General features: G+C 33.2%; 2 protein-coding genes and 2 long non-coding RNA genes across 6 annotated transcripts in view; 2 read left to right on the forward strand and 2 right to left on the reverse strand.

Annotated features, from left to right (window-relative positions):
• Positions 1-870: 870 nt before the first annotated feature.
• On the reverse strand, positions 871-5,401 carry LOC145728585 (uncharacterized). The gene is made up of 7 exons (XM_081978939.1): positions 5,189-5,401; positions 2,626-2,771; positions 2,400-2,572; positions 2,192-2,348; positions 1,524-1,683; positions 1,197-1,471; positions 871-1,144 (listed from the first exon to the last, which is right to left on the reverse strand). The coding sequence occupies exons 1-7, from the start codon at positions 5,251-5,253 to the stop codon at positions 912-914; spliced, it is 1,209 nt and encodes a 402-aa protein (XP_081835065.1). The 5' UTR covers positions 5,254-5,401; the 3' UTR covers positions 871-911.
• On the forward strand, positions 5,305-5,812 carry LOC145728589 (uncharacterized). The gene is made up of 2 exons (XR_014178128.1): positions 5,305-5,445; positions 5,500-5,812. It is a non-coding gene; the product is annotated as an uncharacterized LOC145728589 (long non-coding RNA).
• The window catches only part of dysc (whirlin protein dyschronic), a 40,931-nt gene continuing 31,231 nt past the window's right edge, over positions 5,603-15,302 (reverse strand). For all 3 annotated transcript variants that reach the window (XM_081978928.1, XM_081978929.1, XM_081978927.1), the window contains 3 exons: positions 6,012-6,275; positions 5,802-5,957; positions 5,603-5,743 (listed from right to left, as the gene is read on the reverse strand). In XM_081978928.1, the coding sequence (XP_081835054.1) occupies positions 5,678-5,743; positions 5,802-5,957; positions 6,012-6,275 (486 nt within the window). In that variant the 3' untranslated portion in view covers positions 5,603-5,677. The remainder of the gene's footprint in view (positions 5,744-5,801; positions 5,958-6,011; positions 6,276-15,302) is intronic.
• LOC145728590 (uncharacterized) lies at positions 11,899-12,515 on the forward strand. The gene is made up of 3 exons (XR_014178129.1): positions 11,899-12,009; positions 12,063-12,204; positions 12,270-12,515. It is a non-coding gene; the product is annotated as an uncharacterized LOC145728590 (long non-coding RNA).

A 15,302-nucleotide genomic window follows, 5' to 3' on the forward strand; every position in this document is an offset into this window, starting at 1 on the left:
AACTTAAGATTGTTCGTGCGTAGATCTGATTAGCTACACATTGTGTAACAGAATAAATTCTAAAATAAAACACATTTATGCTAATATTTAAGAAACGATTTATTTCATTCTGACGTAAGTGTTGGTATAATTTAGTCTACTTTTAATCTAGTAAATATATTCTAGACTTAAACTTTTTGACAAATTTTGATAAAATCACAAACAGCATTGTTCCTTTAAACTTGTTATTTTTTGTTATAAGTAATGTTAATTCTAGACTAAAGAAATAAAATTGTGTATTTCGAAAAGTTATGGTTTTGTGGGTAACAAAATGCGTTTTGTTTATGTGTTCAGCAATAGTTTTATGAAAGTTTACAAAGTACTAGTAAATTCAAGCAAACATGGTATAGAAAAGGGTTACATCTTGCTAATTGCATATTATTAGTATCTCATCTAGTTTTTTGCTTCGTCTTTATAGGTATAACAAATTAATATTGATAAAAATTGCTATCAAAGTATTCAAAAATTGTTTACCAAACGTGCTGTTATAACGAGTAACTTGACAAACACTGATAAGAATACAAGATGTGTATTATTAGGAGGAAAACCAGAATGCGACTAGAGTCAAGGAAATTTGATGTATGTAACTTGATTTCTAATTACTGATGATTTTGTTTAAAGTACTCTACTACTACTTAAAAGCGTGCATTATCAATGCCACTTATCATGGCCACTTATCTGAATATATCATCGAGTATACTTATTGGTACATATGTAGTTAAATATACCACTACTTTAAGTTCTCCAACAAGGACAAAAATAGCGTTTTTCCAGCTTTATTAATATTGAAAGAACTGTAAAAATCATTGACAAATTATACGGTATTCCCGGTGAGTTTAATTGTTTAATAAAAAAATAAGAATTTCAAAACCTCAAAACAATTTCACATTAGAATCCTTAATTAAAATGTCGATATTTTTTTTGATACTTTCTACAACTTCGTCTTCAGAATGAGATCCGCCTAGATCATGAGTGTGAATTTGGTCGACTGATAACGTTTTAGAAATTGCTTTTTCTATTAAGTTTGCATAGTCCGACTCCCCTAAGTATTGAAGCAAATCGACTGAAGCATTAATCAAGGCAACTGGATTTAAATTTTCTTCGTCTGAAATTATCAATAAAATTTCCTGTTTGTAGAGCTAACTAGGAAAACTAACCCTGAAACGTCAGATGTCTTGATCCAGCTTCAAATAAGGCACAGCTACCCCCGTAATTTTGGGCAGAAAGCAAACCACTTCCACCAGCAAGACCACAAGCAATATTAGATAAGATGTTTCCATATAAATTGGGTGTTACCATCATATCAAACTGGGAAGGATTCTGTACCAGTTGCATTGTGGCATTATCGACTATTACATCGTTTACTTCAATGTCTGGATAAGATTTGGCAACCTCTTTTACCACTTGCATAAAAAGTCCATCAGAGTATTTCCTGAAAATATTTAGTTGAATTGTCAGTACATCTTTGATAAGGTATTTGTTACATTATATTAGCTTTATGGACAATTGTTATTTTTTTCCTCTTTTCCCGTAGGGCAAATTTGAAGCACCAATCCGCAAATCTTGACGTATTCTCTTCAGTGATAATTTTTAAACTTTCAACTATTCCAGGTTTAGTGGAATGCTCCAACATGGCGTATTCACCTTAATTAAAACATTAAGCAAGTAATATTTACGATAATATTGACAAGTCTGGAAATGCCTTTTAATCTCAAAAACTGGAAAATGAAGTAGTATGCTAAAGGTGTCTAATTATCTAAGCCTGATCTCTAGATTCTAGACTTTTTTGTATAGAATTCCGTACGACAGCTATAAAGTTGATATTAGTCATTTCAGGATCAGAACCTTATTAGTCTTACACAAGAAAAAAACAAAGTTGATGGTAGGCCAAAACAGACAGTTTTCCAGAAATTTATACATTTCTAGACTTATCAATGTCTTATACACAGGTGACCAAAAGAGTATTTATTGACAATTATAGTAAGTATACGTGTGCAGCATTTGCGTAGATCACAGCACTTAATGATTGGTCCAAAAAAGCAGCTTCCAGCGTGCTGTTTTTTTTTGACCAATTACAAACTACCCACTGTGCTGAGATTTATGCAAACGTAGCATTAATGATGTGAGTAATTTTATGTTCTATTTCATGTACCTTCAGTATTTTGTCTGCAAATGATTATATTAATATTAGGATATTTGCATTTGACATTGGCATAACAAGCAACACGTACAACACAAACGTAGAGATCCAGTTCATGCCTTAAAGACACATTTGTGCTAACAGCCAGATTGGAACTAATTAAGTTACCCTAAAACGTTTATTGCCAGAAGTGATATGATTTAAAATTTCTATTGCTTACTTTGATTCCAACCCCATTTCGATGCATGGATAACAAAGCAAGATGTGCAAACTCTTCGGTTCCTTTAGGATTATCAGTGTCAGTGTATAAAATTTCTTCAAAGTGTACGGGAACGTGAGCCTGTTTGAATATGTCTTTGATGTAAGACATAAATTTAGGACCGGGAGGAGATCCTACCAAAATCATCATGAATCCATCAAAAGCTTGAACAAGTATTACTACTCACCAGGTAGCATAGTGGCAATATACATGCCTCCATATTTAACAGGTCCTCTACAGGCTCCTTTGTCAAGAATTCGAGTTTTAGTAATAATTTTTCCTTCAAATGTGTCTGCGGGTAGTGCTGAATAATGATGCCCTTTGGAATAGTTTCTAAAATTAGGGCATAGAATTACTTGCCTTAGAATATTATGACATTTTTCAAGTAAATAAAGGGATAATAAAACTCGCATAAAGCAGTCCAGACAAATTGACAATTTATTTTTAATTAAAAGGTGATTTTTATGGTGGTAGTGGTGAACATTGCTCAAGAGTATTAGGGTTTTGTCTGATTGTTATAGGTTTTTAATTATTATTATTTAATACGTTTCAGCAGCAATAAATTGTCAAATTTGTTGCTAACAAACAGATTATAAAAACAATAATCAATATCAACTATTCTGTGTTTTTTTTAAATGTATCCCTGATTTTTCTTACGCACATTATCAACAACAATATTTAACATTAGCAAAAGTGAACCTAAAAATGTACAAATTATCAAATATCATGGAACAAAGTTCATTTATTTAGCACCTATTCCGCTATTTACATGATTTTGTTTTTATAGCAAACGATTTTTGTTAATGTGGACATTGAGATGAAGATAAACAATGAAGTAAAAAACATGTGATTTAGATTGTATTAGTGATTTTCTTGCTCCTCTCGAATGTCACCATTAACAGTTTATTGTGGTGATAATAATAATGGTAGATTATAAATTATATATCGCTTATTTTAGCCTTTTTTACTATACAGTAGGTAGTTGACTAATATTTGTGGAATTAAATAACTTTTACCTGTTAGTAAGTTAGCGTTATCTAATTAATTCTAAATACCATGTCATTGCTTAAAGGTTAACAGTGCTTCGCAATATGCAGTGAAGGCAGACATTGATGTTTACTTAATCTATCACTAAGTACCAACATATTGCTACAAATTGGTAAAATAATTATTTTTCAAGAGATATATAAGTTTAACGCCTTATAGTAATGTAAATATCTACTGATTTAGCTTTACTCTGAATGAAAAAAAACTTTTAAAACTGAAATATATTTTGCGAAGGGTTTTTTTCCAGTCTTACGCAATTGTTGTTAATATAACAGCCTAATTCAAATTAAATTTGTTGACTAACTATAATACCTGTATAAACAGCATTGTTTCTACGTCAAATTAATATTTGCTTTGTTTTAAAAAGTGTAATAGTAAAAGTGGTTGATAAAATGGTATTGTACTAAGCCATTTGAAATTTAAATTTGCTTTTGTAAAATAGCAGCTTTATTTGAAATTAATATGTAAAAAACTAGGTGGTTATTAAATAGCCTTATCATTAGCAATTTCATAGATTTTGAAAAATGAGCAATTGACTAGTGCTACTGGATTGTGTAAAAGTGGATAAAATGTGTACAGAGTTTTGGTGCAACTTAATTAATACACTTCTAAAAAAGTATAATGTAAGTATTTAACTACTACTTTCAGAAAAACAAAATGTAAAAATGTATGGCTTTACGATGTAAAATTTTATTGAGATAACTAACAATAACTGACTTCCAGTGCGCACTTATACGAAACAGAGTTGAGAGAGCAAAATTGCGCAATTTAGAGACAAAACTCTGTACCCACATAAAATGAAACTCAAAATAAATCGATAAGATAAATGTTTTGGCACCGCCATATATCGAACTTCGCGAATAATTTTAAAAATAGTTTACCTAGAATATTTCGTAAAATAGTGTATTTACAATTTCTTCGATTGTGAGTCTAATAAGTGCCTCTCCCTCTAGGTTTTGCAGGATGTGTCACCGATTGTCATATTTTAAACATTATCTTCTTGAAAAATCACGTCTCACTGGGGTTAACAGCTAGATCACTTACCCCAAAAATACTCTTTAGATTAACGTAAGAATATTTAAAATACGACATTGTATAATATGCACAACCATGTTTTGCTTGCGAGCTAACGACGAAAGCTGTACACAACAATTAATATAACAATTAACAATTTTTTTTTACCGATGATCGATTGATGTTTTTTAGTACAAATGGTTCCAATGCATATTATATTTAACGCTTGAGTTCTACAATACAGCGATTGCTTTTACATTCGACAGCCTATAGTTATACACCTCTTCCTAATTACCAAAAGCAATTAAATCAGTTACATTTGATTTCTTCTAGTTCAGTTAAATATCTAATTAAGTAACATGTATCCTAGAATTTTAACGGTTTTAACCAAAAGGCTTGATCAACAAATCAACATATAAGACTATTAAATACTACATAGAATCCTACTTTCTAAATAACATGTGCTCTTTAAGCAATAGAAAAAGTTAAAGCACTTGTGTTAGTTGTTTTATGTTATTATGAGTGGTTTATTAGAAATTATCGTAAAAATAATAATTCGGATATAATCGTTAATTCTCTTCAGTATTGTGCTAATTCCTGATTGTTTAGTGATTTTTTTAGGTGTCTCACAAAAAAAAACAAGAAAACCAGACATTATATCTGGTCTTGAATCAAATTGAATTACTCACCGTATCAAGGCAAAAGGTAGTTTAAGATCACCATTTAGTAAACGAGAACTAAAAAACCCACTCATTTTTTGTATTTAAGGCTGTCACTTCTGACAGCCTTATTAAAATTGACAAGTGCTTCAACAAGTACCAACCAAACCATTAGTCGCAAATGTATAAGCATCACTGGTTTCTACCACAGCTAGGCAAACGACCCACCGTCACACCTCATCTCGTGTGAAAAATACCAAACAACTGGCCGTCTGGTTCCACGAAGTGTACGATGAGAACCGTTTGCGTTATTTTTCCTTTTTGATACAAATGATATGTAGTAGTTGTAGATTTCGGTCCTCGACCACTGCGCAGATGCCGACCACGCTACTGGCACACGCACCAGGAACACCAGCTTTTCGGCAACGGCTCGGTGGCCGTTGGTAAGGACCGTCAGTCCTCGACTTCTTCGGTGACTATCGGCCCCGGGGGGTCGCTAGGGGGGAGGCGCAGCAAATGTTATGCTTCGAGGAAGATCAGGGCAGTCGGTTTCGGTTCCATGTTGCTTTTCTTCGCTTCCACAACCTATAATTATTGATGTAGTATGACGTGACATTTTTACTTTTACTAATAAAATATTTACCGTAAATTCGATATCACTGCGATCCCTTCTAGCAAAAGACTCCGCTATCAGTCTAGCAACATCTTGATGTTGTAAACCTTCCACTTTGGTACCATCTACCGAAAGTATTAGCTGACCAACTTCAAGTCCTCCACAACAATAGGCAGCACCATTTTCCTTTAAAATTATCCTCATTCTACACAAATCCAACAAAAACACATTATCACTTACGTTAATATTAATAATCCTTGGCAGAGGATGTTTAGTGTTTGCTCCACCTTCTATCGCGATCCCCAATATGGGTTTGTTCTTTTTTACAGTTACCCTGAGATTACCTTCTTCGTCCTGCTGTACTCGAGGTGGTTCTCTAGGTTCGTTACCGCAGTCTCTGTTTAGTCTTTGCATAGATTGATGACGTCGCATAACGTCGGTTCCTTCTAACATGCTACCGTCCTCTTTCATGTCAAAACTACGCGATAACTTGTGAGCTAATTCCTGTAAAAGAAGTTACCTACAAATAGTTGTTTTTTCTATAATTGATATACCTATAATCTTGGAGTTTTTTATAAACATTTTTAAGTACCTACTAATTATAGATACTAGATTTATATTTTATGTCTTCAACATGATTCTTAAGACTATTCCATGTTCGTACTACTTTGGCAATTGCATGGCTGTTTGTTATTTTGCTTCGGTTTTGTCTATTATTCAAGCTTTACCATAAGCAGTTTTCGACACAAAAGAGGAAAAGGGAGCAGAGTTAAACCCCTTTCTGTAATAGTACGGCAAAGATCTAGTATAATTCCGATGTTATGTTCGAGGACTGGACATATATTCCTTCAATTTGATTACATCCTGCGTTTCTTTAAGGTGAATAGCTTTTAGTTAGGGATAAGAGGAACACTGAAAATATTTTTTTGTGATTTAGGAAATATTTATTATTATTATTTATATGCAAGTAATAACGTGGAATAATATTTTTGAAAAATAATTTAAAAGTCAATCACTTTTCTTAATTGCATGTAGATAATAATAAAAAATTGTGACACAAACGAACAAAAAATGTTATTTTTGGAAAATATTTGCATCATGTAGAAAGTAATTGTTCTGCCCGTTGGACTTTATTCATAAACACCCGTTGGAAAATATTCCTATCACAGTGTGTTCAGTCCTTTTCACTAATTCTTCCCTTCATTTCTATATTCCAACAGCCTAAACACTGCATATTCTAGAATCTAGATAACACGTTAAAAAACTACTAAATAGTATTACCTGCTAGGAATAAGTATTGGAGCTACGCTAAGAGAACTCTAAAATGTCTTTTGACCTAATTAGTAATTATCTATTGATCAACGATTTAACTATAAAACATCTATGATATGTAAAAAAACTAATAACTGGGTAAAATATGGTAAATCATGGACTTTTACTTCTATCGAGCAGCAAATCGTTTAGAATAGAGTTTTTAACTTTATTAAAGTTGACAGAGACCAGTTTCGAGCAAATGTCATAAATTTTGTGGTAATTTATATTTGATCCATCATGTAAAATGTTCCTATTTCTTTCGTTTTGGTGCATATCACTATTTAACCAATTTCGTCGTAAAACATGCCATGTTAACTCAATGAAACAACACAAATTATACATACATATGACTAACTAACCTTACTAAGAAACTGCAATATTATTTGAAGATCTAAGGAAAAATGTATAAAAGCAACTATACGAAAAAATTTAACAAACACTATTAGTTAAAAAAAAACGACACTAAAATTCCGAGTGGAATCTACTGTAAAGTGCTGAAGTAAACTGGAAAATGTCTAATATAAAGTTACATGCCCCATGCATGCCGTGTTGTAAATCTTGACACTGAAACAACCTTTAAATGTGTAATCATTTGTAGGCTCTGAACAATAATTTTTGAATGATAATTTTTCAGTGACTTTTAGTCGTGAACATGTTTGTGTGTGCCAAAAATTAAGAACGTATACACAACACTACTAAATTTGCATTAGTGCCATTTTATTGTGTTTTTTTTTTCTGTTCGTATAAACAGAAAGACGTATTGTTATCTACCAGAAAGCTCTGAAGAAAAGGGAAAGAATGAAGCTGTGAGGAAACTATACAATATAACAGTGCAAGAATTAATTTAGTAATAAACAAACGTAGAATATACAATATTAAAGTGTTTTTTGTGTGTTTAGCATATGCATAAAAATTTGGAGTAACCAGCAGTAAACCCAAAGCACTCTAATTTACAAAGTGTTGTAACTTTGAGCCTATACCAGACTCTATAATTCAATCATCACCAAAAATTCGTGCTTCAAAGTGACTTCATAAGCAAATAGAAACTTTTTGGAAAAATCTGCAAAGTACTAATACCACCAGAGGCATGCGCATTTCGTAGTGCTGTATATTGATAAAAACAGGACCTACGATGACTTACTAAAGGTCTGCCCCAGTACCAAGACTTCACTTTTTGCGTCCACCCGCCCAGGCTCCAACGGAGACTGCCGAGGTACCCACTCTGCAACATTTAAATTAGCCATGAAATAGGCGGTACCTACTCTAAAGAAACAAATGATGGTTACGCTTCAGCCACCTATCTGAAAGTGGTGGTGCACTTAAAATAAATCATTTACAGACAGGTAGAAAGTGCATTGGCCCTTTTTTCAAGGTAGGTCGAGTTGTGCCCTCTTGCTAAGGTAAAACCAACCACTTTTAAGTTATACGTTCCTGGTAAGAAAGTAGCTCACATAGAGACTTAAAAGGGGTTTATTTGTCTAATTCCAATAAAAAATAATAATTGTAAACAAATAATTTGCTGATGTAATATGGTATCCGCTTTATAGTCTGCTGTCCTGCTACCAACAGTTCCATGAAAATCAATAAATAACACACAAAAGTTGCACTTTGTTGTATTTGGACACCAAGAAGACCCTGATCAAAAGTTTCCTCTAAAAAATTATAGCATCCTAATCGTACGTTCGTTTTGAAGATCAACAGATGGAGTTGTACTATCTTGGAGCCTAATTTTAATAACAACATCTACCTTGAAGATACCAGTTTCAGGTAACTAATACCTTCAACCAACTCTGGTTCCCTAATAGATGGTTCTTCATGGAGATCAACGGGTTAAGACCTTCTCGCTTCAAACGTGCGAACTCGTATTTGCACCAATTACTGACACAGGTCACCTTGGTACCTGGTAGTGGTACCACGATATCTTCATAATACCTCCTATCTCTTCTGTAATTCTAATCAACCGTGCTTCTTCTAGATCATTCGGTTGACTCGCTTTGATCTTCAAACAAAGATCATCATTCCACATGTATTCACCACCCAACACCTTAAGGTAACACACATTGAATTGAGACCAGTTGTAGGTTAAATACTCTATACGTGGTTGCTTAAACCATGAAGAACTAAAAGATCTTCAGGTACCACCATGTCTTGTGCAGTTTTATGTTATCCTGGTATTAACTGTGCTGAATGAAGATCAATGGGTTAAGGTTCTTTAGCCTACCTTCGAATGGTTGTATTTTGAAACCTTCTTCAACTTTCAGCTTTTTTGGTGTAGTATGTGGTTTAGTTGGTACGTTACACGATAATATTTAGTTTTTTCTTATCTTTATTACAGAAAATGTTTACATTTTATCTTTTTTTTATTATCTGATTTTTTGGGAAAGTTGTGCAACATTTTATTTTTATGACTGTCCTATCGTTTTTACTTTTCAAGATATGAATAATAATTTTCATAATAACAGAACCAAATTATTTCGACGTAAGACATATTAGAACTTAACTTAAAATGAAAACCGTAAGTTTCTTGATCTGAATACAGGACTATATGAAGAAATAGTGAAGAATAGAAGCTTGCATTAACCAAATTTGCATGTAAAGCAAGTAAAATGTGCAAAAAAACACTTATGTAGAACTGATATTTACAACAAAGTATAAATAGTGTTAAATTTGATACAATGTTTATTTTCTTTTCTGGTAAACTCTCAAAAATCCAAAATTGTGTTATTTTTGAGATATTAGCCAACTATGCTAAAATCTAACCGAACATATTGAAATCCATTCATGATTAGTGTACAGTTTGAACTTTACCAAAGTTGACTGCAAATACTAAAATTTTCTTAGTGCCAACTCTTGAGCTGGTAACCGGTGGTACCATGGTGGTACCAAATGCTGAAGAACTTATTAGGTAAACATAACTTGAGGTAGATGCGGATGGTAACATTTGGCCAAGCACCTGCAAGGTATCAAGTTAGTTGGTACCTAGTAGTTTATTCACAAAGAACTTTAGCTTATATAGGAGCTTATTACTACAGTTTTACAGTGTGTCTCTTCAAAATAACTGTTTAACAAATTACCAGATTATTAGTTTTATAATTTGGTGCATAATTTGACATTAATGTTACAACATTTGACATCATATTCTTCACTTACTGGTAGTAATTAGTTGCACTTCAGTTTAAACCAAAGTAGACAACTTTCATTTTAGTTCTGCAAACAAGACTAATTATACAAAAAAAACATCTTCATAATCAGTGATTAGTAATAGTCATTCACCTATTAAAGATGGTAAACCCATTGTTAAATTTTTTAAAATCTAACACGATTAAGAAACATCTCTAATGACAATATGTGTATGTAAAATTGTTAATCTTCTATTTTAACGATGATCAGTGTGTCACGTAAGAAATACCTTTACAATATCACCGAAGAATACCACTGGTATCCAATGGGTAAAGTATCTTTCAGCACCTGCTAGTTGCCTAATAGAAATGGTTGTTGCGTGGTACCATGGTGATCAAGGCGAGGCCAATGGTGGTACCAACCAGACGACAAAACTTATAACCCGCAAGTGGTTCTGCTGTGCATACGGCTTTTGATGGTACCCATGGTATTCTAAACAACCAAGGGTCAACCATATGTATTAGGCTTGCATGAAAGCCAACCACAAAAACTGACCACTGGTCAAAATGGATACCAGTACCTGCCGCACCTGAGCTCAGGTAAAAGACAATATCTGTTTTTGTTTATGGGTTCCTGATAGATTTCTGTTACAACAAAACCACCATTGTTATTATCGCACTGTGAGTACCCACTTAGAACTACTTGAAACGCCAAGACTCCATATCCTCGTTATGGTATCCTACTAAAATTCTTATAGAATCAAGCCAATTCTATGCAAAACTCGTTAATCAATTAGTTATCGATTTTATCGATAAACATACAGGTGAGGTACCAGGTACCACTTTCTACAACTACCTTCTGGTAACTTCTGTTCCCTTAATCTTTTGGTTGCTCAACCAAACGAGTAAGATGCCACCATAAATACCAACCATACCAAACCTCTAAGTCTTGTTAATATTATATTGATGTGTACTGGTGGTCCCCCATCTCCCAGTTGATATGCTATCCTGATTACGTAGATTTTCAGTGAAACACTTAAAATGCTTCTCAAAAATACCGCTCATTCTTTAGATACCTGACTATAGAGTACAAATGCCTACGTAAAGTAGTATTTTGGTATTGAAAGTGCACCTTTTCACATTTTATGTTTTCCTGATGAGTAGTTCGGTGTTGAAACAACTGAAATGCCATCTACAAATGCCAAACATTCCAACTTACTTCAACAAGTTTCAGCATTGTTGTACTGTTACCAGTGTTATTGCAGTAATTTCTTTTACAGTTTTGGTATTTCTACAAAATTGACAAATGCATCAGTGATTTTAGGCATTCTTGATTGAATTTGCAACACCCAAAATATGATCTATTAAACTGGGTTCCTACAAAACTGTGACAAACTGGGACCAAACCAGTTTACTTCTTCTAGAACCCTGATTATTTTGTTGCCTCGTAAAACAGTTACAACAGTAAACTGAAATGGCGATAGTACATAGTACCAAGTACCACACAGTACGCACCAGTGACCAAGTACCTACGACATAATAAACAATTCTGACACACAAAATTGTCTGATGATTTTTTGTAAATTTTTGCTATAAATTTACATAAAACAACATAACATAAAATGTTAGGTTGTAATTAAAACCAGTAAGTTTTTTGAATCTCTAAAAACTGTTCTAACCTGACCTAATGATAGATAGGTACTACCAAAACCTACAAAGCACTCTTCCATAGTCCTAATGTCCTGTTCCTCTCTCATCCAAGTACCTATTTGTGAAAGTAAAAGTGATGATGCTTGCTCACTATGGTAGTACCCCAAGGTTAGTAAGAAGATCTCGTAATAGTACCTTCAATTTCAAGGATAATCGCCGTTACATCAGACAACCGCTTTGAAATTGTAGAATGTCAACGTTACTTTCGAAAGGGAAATCGATTTACCGTTATACAGTGATCCGGAACTCAGAACATAATGTTGGTACTAGCTTTTCTCTTCAATGGCACTGTAAGAACCAAATCTCCTATGACATAGGAAGCTTTAGAGGCTTAAAGATCGTTGTTTTTTATCAGGGGTGCAGCGTATAGTGGTATAAGTAGTACTGAATACCAGTACTGCAAGTTTTGGCACCGAACTTCCTCTAAGCGGCTTCTGATGTCCTAGTCGTACTGGAACGACAAACACACTTGTTTATAGGATTTGTAAAGAAAATTGGCAGGCAGCTAGCTAACTATTCTAGAAGACAGTGGCGGCTGATCAGAACGAGCAAAACTCCACAAAAAATATACTTTTTCGCATTAATCACAGAAATAGGTAAAAATAATTGTAATGTAACCAAATGACTAAATTAAATTTATTTATTATGCCACTTGAGACATTTTGGTCTGGTTTTGCTTTTTATTAATACCTCTAAATAATAAAATGTGCATTATCCACACACGTTCATTATTCTAAATGAGTACCTACTAAAATTATTGTTATTTAATTAATTCATCATTATTAATTTCACTCACACATTTCTAAATAATTTGATTATTAAATGTATTATAAAACATACTTTAAAAATAAATTATCACAAACCCCACGGTACTGAACGTATAATACAGTAGGTACTATGAGTTTTACCTGACTGGATCTACCTGTTAGATTATTCTGATTGCCTGTTTACCAGGTACCACCTGTTGTTGTGGTACCGGCAGGTGTTCAAGGTACTGGTGTAGTTATCGAAAATACCCTGATTCTCCCAAAAAAAAAAAGAAATAAAAACAAAAAAGCAAGGCAGACGTTAAAACTGCTTAATGTGTTTGATTTAATTAGTGGTAAAATTGATGAACTAGATTTAGACGTAAATTTGATACTATTTATTATTTGCAATTTATGATAAGGTGGATTGTTTAATTTTTCTACTGATAAGCCGAGATAAGCCAAGAACCTTAAGTTGGATAACATTTATTTCAGTTCTGAGACCCTAATAAGAAGGTTCCAAAAACGATTTCCCTTTTGAAAGTGAATCTACTAAATAATCACTTTCTACATTTAATTACATAACCTTGTGCACCGAGGCGAGTAGGCCCAGGTGATCTCCACATAGTATTCAGCTACCTTTACTGAACAAAATACATAAATCTAGGAGTACCAAACATAACAAAAATCTTCTAAGTTCTTTCAAACACCTACTGCATCTTTTTCTTATGACCCATCCATTATAAACTTTTAAATCGAGCAAACATGGCTGACTTGACTGTTTGTTAATAAACTATTAGTGCAATCTGCGGGTACTGGCAGTACGGAACAAGTGGGTTTATCGGTACCAAACTATCCGGATAACAGAACTGAATCGAGGTACAATGTTTGTATTTTACTCAGTTGGGTCAACAGTACCAAGCAACAGGTGGGCGTGTCTTTACTGACCTTCGTTGATTCGTCGATTCCCTTATATTGATCACCCAACCGTACTTTGTGTTCAGGTACTCTGACTAATAACGGTATTTACTGAAGACATTTTGATGGAGTGAAGAACGTGGTTGGATGACAAAACCTTTTTAAATAACAACATGCTGAAGGCAATAAAATTGTCAATTATTAGTGCATGTTGATGCAGGAAGAAATTATTCTTTTAATTGTCAATCCAAGAATTTTATTGACAAAGACCATTGATCTTCATGTTTGCCTAATGAAGCAAAGGACATTTTGAAGAAGATAGTTGGTTGGTTACATTGAATTTAGAATTTCAAATAATAACTGATTCGTTGAAGAATTGATTAAATATTCACGATTTTATTAGTTTTTTATCAATTGCAATTGCGATTGAAATCTTGAGTGGGGTATCCCATGATTTATTTTTCTTCATATACAGGAAGAACAAGCAAAAAATACAAAACACTTATTTTTTATTTTTGAAAATACTCGTTCCAAACTGGAAAAGTTAGTATTGAAAAATTATTTTGTTTAATAAGTCCACTATTGGCTATGTACTAGACTTTTGACTGTTATATACTGTTTAAAAAAGAGTAATATTATTGGTATCATATTTTAGACCCGTATAATCACAATTTGCAATTGCAGGTAACTTGAAAATGTAAAACACATATATCAGCAGAAAAAGATTTTTTTTTAGTGGAAGATCCTGTAACTTCCAATTAATAGGTAATTTTCATATTTTTATCTTTCAATTTTGATGTGATATTTAATTCAATAACATTTTCTGGAGTGTGGTATAACAACAAATATGTGTATGAGTTCGGTACTGTATTAAGCAGAAAAACTTGTTTGCATGGTTTAGGTCCGTATCTAGAAATACAAGCAGTTAAGTTTTGGGATTATACCTTTACAGATGTGTTCTTATTTCTATCCTAATTCATAATTCCGAAATTAATATTTGATTAAATCTTAAGTTCTTACCGGGAGTTGGCTGATGGTTGACACAAGAGGAATATACTACGTTACTGTTTTAACTGGATTCATCGATCCCCATTCACCTGCCGATCTATCATCCAGATTTTGAGAACTATCCTATGACCATAGAAAATTTAACGGGTTTTCGAAATAAATTGACTATTTCAGCACTGCGGTTTCAAATATTTACCAGTCAAATTTACAAATCCATTGCCAAATCAAAGGACAATGATACCCAAAAATAGATTCGTCAAACTGCTCCTACAGTCTCTGATTTCCTATTAAAAATTTGGGAATCGCTTTCAATTTTTTAAACCTCGACCGTGGCCCCGAAAAATTTGGTTGGACCAGGTAGGTGGGCTTTCACCAAAAACAGTGGGCCAACCTTCAAATCACTTTTCTTAATTTCTGGTAGCCTGCTTAAAATTTGGTGATTCACTTTCAATTTTTTTGACTTTGAAAATTGCTTCATCATCATTGTTCCATTTTTGACAGTACCACTTACAAGCGATAATTTTGTGATATTTCTTTTATCTTATTTCAGTTATAGTCGCCTGATGATATTTTACATCATAAGACTCTCATAATGTTCTGCACACCATTATGGTGCAGCTATTTAGTAGTAAGTGTACTTCTTGTAATGCTGAAAGCTTATATATCATGTAGGTATGTGCAAGAAGATTCAATTATTGCCCCTATGCTTTGCAGGT

The sequence above is a fragment of the Ips typographus genome, linkage group LG4 (assembly GCF_016097725.1).
Source record: "Ips typographus isolate SLU linkage group LG4, UJ_Ityp_2.0, whole genome shotgun sequence".
Classification (NCBI taxonomy): Eukaryota; Metazoa; Arthropoda; class Insecta; order Coleoptera; family Curculionidae; genus Ips; species Ips typographus.